This window comes from Gavialis gangeticus, unplaced genomic scaffold, assembly GCF_001723915.1.
Source record: "Gavialis gangeticus isolate Ggan-Ray unplaced genomic scaffold, GavGan_comp1, whole genome shotgun sequence".
NCBI classification, from domain to species: domain Eukaryota; kingdom Metazoa; phylum Chordata; order Crocodylia; family Gavialidae; genus Gavialis; species Gavialis gangeticus.
The window spans coordinates 84,091,403-84,099,388 of NW_017729031.1; the positions used below are offsets into that span (position 1 = coordinate 84,091,403).

Genomic DNA, 7,986 nt, shown 5'->3' on the forward strand with positions numbered 1-7,986 from the left:
CCTATTGGGATATCATCAAAACACCCCTAGCCCACGTATACAGGGATGTCAGTTGTAGCCGTATTGGTCTAAAGACACAGGCCAACAAGGTTCTTTGACCAACTTTAAACTTAGTTGGTCCAATAAAAGATATCACATTTACCCGAAGAACCTTGTCTGCCTTTCCCACACATATTCATTCATAGGCATAAATGATCCCACAGCTCACTGCAGAAGGAGATGGGGATTAGCTCTGTAGGCTTGGTTAATTATATCTAGCTACAGAAAGCTCCTTTTCTAGGGTTCATCATGCATGCCATCCTACACTGCCTGCCCTAAGCAGCAGAATTGTGTTATGATTCCTGAGAGGGACACCTAGGTCAAGGTGCGATAACTGCAACTTGCAGTCCCCTTGGAGCGGGGTGTGAACTCACGCCTTTGAAGCTACAGCAAGACACCTTCACTGCTCTGCTACAACTCTCATAGATACAAAGTAGCATGTCTGGCTCCAGTCTAACATGGCTCTAATTCACTTGTGTAAAACTGCTTCAGAAGATGGACTCTAAAGCCACATCTACACAGCATCAAATAGTTCTGGGGAGCACTGCCGTGGAGACTTGTCCCACCTAGTCGCTCGCACTCTGTGAACACCCCATTCCAAAACCTCGTCATGCCTGAGTTTTCCTGAGATAGAGAAACTGGGAGGTGCTGCTGGGCACATGCCAGAAAGTAGCTACATGACATTTTTCTGGCATGTAGCCAGCATGGAGCAGGAGTCAGCAGAAGGCTGTGTTTGATAAAAGTGCTCCCAAGCACTGTCTGGTTAAGGTGTAGACAAGATGTAGCGTCCCAGCCTGGCAAAAATTTGCAAACCTGTTTAAATATATGCATATAATTAGCAACAGTGATGGCTACTGGATTGCTTTGTTGCTTAACGCTAAGCATGTTCTGTGCAGAATCAAGGCCTAAAGCAGAGAAATAATCTGATTACTGTTCTGTAAGAAGGGAAACCATAAGATTGGTGTAAAAGGACTAATAGAACTAAAAGAATTTATTTATATAATGCTAGGTTGACCCATTACAAACATGCCTGCCTCTTGACTGAATTTTTTTAGATCATTGATACAATAATTGGGAAAATGAATAAGCATATTTTAGTTGCTTGGTTTATTAAGATGTTTGAGTTAACTAAAGACTGTGAGGGAGGTTTCTGCTACAATATATATGTGGGAATATTTGATAGGGGCTGTTAATTGCTTGTTGCAAATGTATAACAAATTAGATTGCAAAGTGAGAACCCATTTGGTCAACAGTCAACCAACTAATTAGAGTGTCTCCTTAAAGAATGAGACACTGGGTACAAGATACTGGTTGGGTTTGGAAGTGTTCTTTATCTTGAGAAAAATGTTTGTGTTTGTATTTGTGTTTTGCAAGTCCTGACCTCAGAGCTCACATCCCAACAGCTGAAGGTATGAGCTAGAAATGGAACATTTCCTAGCCAAAAGGCTTTGGCATCTGTGGGCTTGTGGGTCTTGCACTGCCTTCCAACTCAGAGTTCAGGCCCTTAAGCACATCACCTTCTGCAGCCTCCCTCCCCAGGATCACTAGCTCCTTACCTTGCCTCCGTGTCCATGGGAATGCTTCTTTTGCTTTTTCTTATGCTTTTTATGATGTCCATGATGACCACCCGAGGGATAATAACCAGGAGAAACAGGCTGACATCCTGGTCCCCCAGGCATCATGCCTTGGGGTCCATGAGGGTGGGGTCCATGTGGGTGGGCTCCATGAGGATGGGGGTGGAGGTGGGGTCCACCAGGCCCAGGATACATGCCTGGGGGTCCACAAGGTGGAGGAGGGTGGCCAGAACCAGGATAACCTGGGACTGGGCATGCTGGCATGCCAGGCCCTGGATAAGGGCCAGGGTATGATCCAGGAGGAGGGGGATAAGGCTGCATGTTGGGTGGTGGCATCCCACCAGGGGTTCCTGCCAGAAAAATGGGGAAAAAACGAAGAACATGAGAGAGCCAGACACCTTCACCCCTTTCCTCTGGTAGCATCTCCGCAACGCAATGAGAACTCCATACAGCATTTCTCTAGCATTGGACAGCAGGGTCCGCTAGCACAGACAAGCTCTTCCCAGTGCACTGTGCCCCTTAGAAACAACCTAAGGGGAGCTGGTCCCTCCTGTGCTCCCTTGAGCCCATACAGAAGTCTCTGCATTGTTGGGAATAAAAGCAGTATGTGCTTCTCAGGAACAGCAGGGACCTGTGACCCCGGGCTTTCTAATGAACCTGCCTAATGAACAGCAAGGAAGAATAATGCAGTTAATGCTGCAATCACTTAGGGCCAAACTGTGCCATACCACCTCCTGTTAATTGGTGCACTGTTCCCAGTCTCAGAAGGCCTGCCTGCTCCTTACAGGTTGAGCCCAGAAGCAGATTGGAGCCCTCATCCTTGACTATTAAGCCTTGACGATTACAAACACTTTCACTTAATCATGAAATAGCCTCATGCTGCAGTCCTTACCCAGGCATGTCTCCCAGTGATAGCCATGATCTCTGGCCCAGAGGTCAACGTTTACTTTGCTCCCCACACACACCTTAAACCAAACCCAGAGCAAGAGAGAACTTGGCCTGTGGTGCAGACCTTCCCAGGTACCATGTCACCAGCTGAGACAGGGCCTCACCTGCATTGGGATTCCACATTCCAGATGCGTCCAGCACCACCTGTGAACGAAAGATACACAGGGTTAGAAGTTTTCTCTTCTCAGCTTTCTGCAGGTCCCCATTTATCCACCTCAAGCACTTGGAGAAGGTCTCTGCCCCAGCAAAGCAAACCCACTGGAGATCTCTGTCATCCAGGAGGCAGACGCAGCATTGCCCATCATGCAACCTGCTTCTCCATGGACTAAGATAGTGCAGGGGACAGGGCTAAGATCCCATTTCCTCCCTGAGAGGCAGCACCTCTCAGTTTCTCTATCTCAGGAAAACTCAGGCTGTGATGTGGTTTTGGAATGGGGCATTCACAGAGTGCAAGCGACTAGGTGGGACAGGTCTCCACGGCAGCGCTCCCCAGAACTGTTTGATGCTGTGTAGATGTGACTTTAGAGTCCATCTTCTGAAGCAGTTTTACACAAGTGAATTAGAGCCATGTTAGACTGCAGCCAGACATCCTGCTTTGTACCTAGAAGACTTGTACCAGAGCAATGAAGGTGCTTGCCCATTCCTTTCCAGGTGGGAGGGGAGCTGTCTCTGCATCCCTGCAGGCAGGCACTGTGCTTCCACCTGGCTTTTCCACACTTGTGTCTCATGCTAGTGAATGACACAGGCACCAGACCCATGCAGTGTGGAGGACACCTGTGCGCTGATGCATACTGTGTCATGAGTGCCTGTTCAGCACAAATTCACTTTTAGGATGTTTCTCTAGATTCATTCACACGTGGGAAGGCATTAGCATGACCAACCACTGTCACCTGCCGCTCACACGACAGCCCCTGTGGCCCATGCTGCTCGTATCACAAACTGTTCTCCCCTTTGTACCCCACAATGGGACCTCCCTATAGAACAGGGAAGAGCAGCCATGGAGGTTTCTCCCATGCTCCCCCCATCCCTGGCCCCAGTTTATCTCCCCCGTTTCCTCCTCCTCTTGGACAACTCAGGAGGGCGAGAGCTCTCCCTTGGAACCAGCTCCAGCACGTCCTCCAGGCAGGCAGGAGATGGCAGCTCACACCAGCTTCTCCCAGGTGCACAAAGGGGGGGGTGCCGCTTATGTGGCTTTGCATGCATACACATAAACGCCCATACACACACGCACACACAAGGCCCCTTTTCCTCCCCTTCCTCCTCCTAGATTCAAGTCCCTACTCCGCCAGGGGCCAGCTGCATGCCCCAAAGCACTTCTTTGCCACATTGTTTCTAACATTGTCATTATCATCACTACTGGAGGGCCCTGATTGCAGTTGGCATCTCTAGGCAGTGGAATAACCAGGGTGGGGGGACCAGGGCAGATGCCTGGGCACTGATTTGCAGTAAGCATGTGGAAAAATACTAGCTGCCATCACAGCTGGACAATCACAATCGCAGCAGCAGTGGCAACTGGAGGGTGTGTGGCAGATGCCCCCAGGGCCCTGCCATGGCATGCCTCTGTCTCGTGGGCCTCCTTTGATACATGCCCCAGTAAACATGGCTTCCCAACACTGGCTGGGAAGGTCTTGCCCATGGCCTCAGTGTGAAACCAGGTCAGGGGTTTCAGGTCAGGAAAGAATTTTTCCCCCAGGTCAGACTGGCAAGGACTACGGGGGTTTTAGTCTTCCTCTGTAGCAGGACCTGGACTTCTTCCTGATTCCCTGGGCATAAAATTCCCTGCTCTTACAATGGCTGTGCCCTTTCCCTTGTTCTTCACCTACAACAGGTGGTGTGGGGGGAAATTGTGTCTCTTTTTTTAGCTCACAGTACTTTTGTGGCTGAAAGAAGCCCGGAGCGAAGAGCACATGGGCCTATTCAGACAAACGATTGCCTGCAAATGTTGAGAACGGGCTTTGATGGCCCAGGAGCACAATAGAGACCAACCTGTTGCTATTGGCCTCAAAGGACAAGCTTTCTGTAACTTCCAGCAAGGCAGAACGAGGTTAGCCCAGTCCAAAGTCGCTGGCACAGCCAGGGAGTGTTGTGTTACCACCCATTCAGCGCCACGTTCACTGCAGGCAGCCTGTTTGTTTTCCTTATCTACCTGCTTGAATCATCAATTGCCCTTGCTCTGACTATTGGGTGCCAGTACCAGCCGTGGCTTGGGCACTGCACAACTTTATCTCATGCAGGTAGTGCACAGCTGCAAACGGCCCATGGGCTGGCACAGAGGAAAAAGCAACGCCTACCTCCCAGTGCTGCTCTACAGCACACTGTATAGCATGTCCTCCTCTCCACTCCCCATTGCCAGACAATCACCTTCCTTTCCACTGCTATTCATTCAGGCCTAGAGTGGGGCCTCAGACACTGTATCGAGGGAGTACTGCCCCACCTAGGAGCAGCCCCAGGAGGTGTTGTTGCCCAGCTAATCAGCCGTCACAGCCCAGTCCTGCTTCCTCCTTGCTCCTGGAGTTATTTACTCTGACACTGGCCAACAACAAACTCCCCCTCACCCCCATGCTGGCTCAGCTCCTTAGAAAAGAAGGGCAATGCCTGAAGGCAAGTTGGCTGGAATGAAAGGCAACTAGCTATTCTACTAATGAAGCAGGTTTTAACAAAACAATTAAATCCTAATTAAAAATAGGTTTCCCTCAGGGATTATTACTGCTCTGCTCTGTGTAAGAGTGGCACGATGGACATGTTTAGAGAACAAGGCTCTTCCCTTTCCCTGTAAACCCAGCTGGGCTGAAGCCATTCTTGATGTCATTGCACTAATTCCTTTTGGCTTGACGTGTTTGGGATCAGCAGCATTCTGTGTATTGGGTCATAAACAGGCATCACAACATTTAATCCCTTCCATAAGATGATCAAGTTCCATCTTGAAAACAGTCAGGGTTTTGCCTTCCCTACTCTGTTGGGAGGCTGCTCGGCCACCTCACCACTCTGATGGCTAGCACCTTCTGATGTCCAGCTAAGCCACGGCCAATCTAGACTCATTTAGTCTCCAGAAACCATTCATCTTTTACTTAAACAGCTGTTTCTCCTTCCCTTCTTTGCACCTGCCCCAGCTCAAAGTCATCATTTTTAAATAGTGCACTGCCCACAACTGTATCCTGTATTTCAAATCAGGTTAACTCTCTATGGGAAGTACCTTACCTGATACATCAATGGATTAATAACTTTTGGTATTTGGCAAAGTCCATTAACACACTCCTATTTTCTGTGTCAAGGTCATCATTAAAACATATTGAATAAGATCGGGCCCAACTCAGTCTTTAAACAAACTGTAAAATTGTTGTAAAGTGACACAAATCAGGAGATATTCCAGTGCATTTAGCTCCTGCATCACATAAACAACTCAGATACAGCCTGAGGAAGGGTACTGGATGCTTGAAAGCTCGGCCAACAGCTCTCCCAACTATATAACTAATCCAGCAAAAGATATCACACAAAATCCTTGCCCCTCATACATATTTTTACAGTGAGCCACTTCACTAGGCATAAGTGCATTACAGAACAGAGCAGTCTTTCTGCAAAAGCCTTTCTGAAGTCCAAAGCACCAGCATCACTCTCAGCAATCTAACTACATAGCCACCTGAGGTTGAAATCACAATGTTTATCCTGACAGGAAAGCAGCAGAGCTGGTGTTTCATGTGGTATTCTTGGCTTACCTAGTGATCAGCCAAAAACAGCACTTTGCTGGGCAAGAGTGCACCCTGCAAATGCAGACTCCTGTTCTCAAGAGCTTATCATCTAAATAGACAAGAAAGGGTTAGGTAGGACTTTTGGTGGGAACATGTATGCAAAATGAAGAAGGTGATGGTACCAGTTCCACCATTTCACTTTGCTCTTAGAGTCAAAAGAAGAATGAAGCTTTTTATTTCAACACCAGAGGCACCTCTCAGGATGCCGTTTAGCTCCCATATTCCCAAGTCAAACTATAGACAAAATTTGCCCTTTATTAATCTTATTTGTCTGAATATAAATACAAATAAAATTACAAAAGCCAAATTTTGCCTATAGTAAAGAGCAAATTTTGTCTATATGTCTGTACTTATTAAATTCATATATGTAATTATATATTCAAATTAATATTATATTATATATTCAAATTTATATATATAGAGAGATGCATCGCGCTCTCTCTCTCTCTCTCTCTCTATATATATATATAATATGAATTTGACAAATACAGACATCTATATCCCCCTCCCCCCCCAGACACCCACAAATATATATTCTCATTGTTATGAAGGAAAGGTGGGTGAGAAACAAAATTAATTAAAAGCTTGGAAACATGTGCTAGGTAATAGGAAACCATCTACAACACTGGCACTTGGAGCTTACATACCTGATGGTCCCTGTAGCTGCTCGTCCAAAATAAGCTAAAATCTCACCACTGAATAAACTGCATGTCTTTTAAACACAACACCTGCCCCAGTCGTGCTTTGGTAGCCAGTCAGGTAGTAGAAAGTGCTGTGACCAAGAGACGCTGTGGGCAGGGTTATTCAATAAAGCTGTGTAACTGGCTTTTCACCTCTTTCCTTGCTTGTTGTCAGGTACTGTAACCATGAGAGTGTATGATATTGTCAATACTCCCCACCCAGGTGAAGTGCGAAGGTCATTTTTAACTGATTACAGGTTGGCCAGAGGCTGGATGTGGGGTGTTGCTTGCATTTATGCTCCAAAGTCAGCAGCGATAAAATGATCAGCTGATCGAAATGCGTCAGACAGCATCTACACAGACTTTGTCATGGCTGGATTCTGCTCCCCCGCTAGTATCAGTGCAAACTCTTGAGGCCTCCTCTGGGAGTTGGATCATGTAGGGGGGGTTAAGTGTGTACCATACCTCTGTGGTAGGATAAAGTGACATCCACTGTGTGGAAATAAGAGATATGGGCTTCCCCAGGCGTCTGAAAGGAAGAAAACTGGCTTCAAAGTAAACTTTTGTGAGAACTCTGTAGGGGATGGGATAGGTATGACTAGGAAATACCATACAGCTTCTATTCTTTGCTTCTGCAATGGCCCCAAGAGGCTGTTCTAGTTTCTATCTGAGGCCAGGCCAAGAACAGCAGCACAAAAATGGGATAGCGCCCACATTCTCCCCTCATTCCTAGCCTCAACTCAGCTTTGGCAGAACAAATCCCTGACCCCCACGTCCTTCAGGCCAGGTCCTGTTTTGTGTAAACAAGTCCTTTTGTATCAAAGCACCAACTCTAGCCAGGAGAAGGAGGGTCTAGAGCACCAAGTGCCCAAAACAGGGCACTTCATGCCTCCCCTCCTCCTACCTGTGCCTCCCTCCATGGCGGGGTAGTTGGGTTTAGCAAGAAAGAGGGCACCCACTGTCCTCTCCTTCCCTGCAGACTACGACTAGCAGTAGCTG

At 47.5% G+C, this 7,986-nt stretch overlaps 1 protein-coding gene across 2 annotated transcripts in view; it reads right to left on the minus strand.

Annotated features, from left to right (window-relative positions):
* LOC109301916 (protein lifeguard 1-like) overlaps window positions 1-7,306 on the minus strand; it is a 12,836-nt gene extending 5,530 nt beyond the window's left edge. The window contains exons 1-3 of one of the 2 annotated variants that reach the window (XR_002098659.1): window positions 6,955-7,306; window positions 2,666-2,705; window positions 1,596-1,963 (exon numbers count right to left, since the gene is read on the minus strand). Coding sequence is in view for 1 of the 2 variants with exons in the window: in XM_019523276.1 (XP_019378821.1) it covers window positions 1,596-1,963; window positions 2,666-2,684 (387 nt within the window). In the remaining variant the exon portion in view is untranslated. Of the gene's footprint in view, window positions 1-1,595; window positions 1,964-2,665; window positions 2,706-6,954 lie in introns of those variants that run through there. The other variant, XM_019523276.1, reaches the window with a different exon arrangement.
* Window positions 7,307-7,986: the final 680 nt, after the last annotated feature.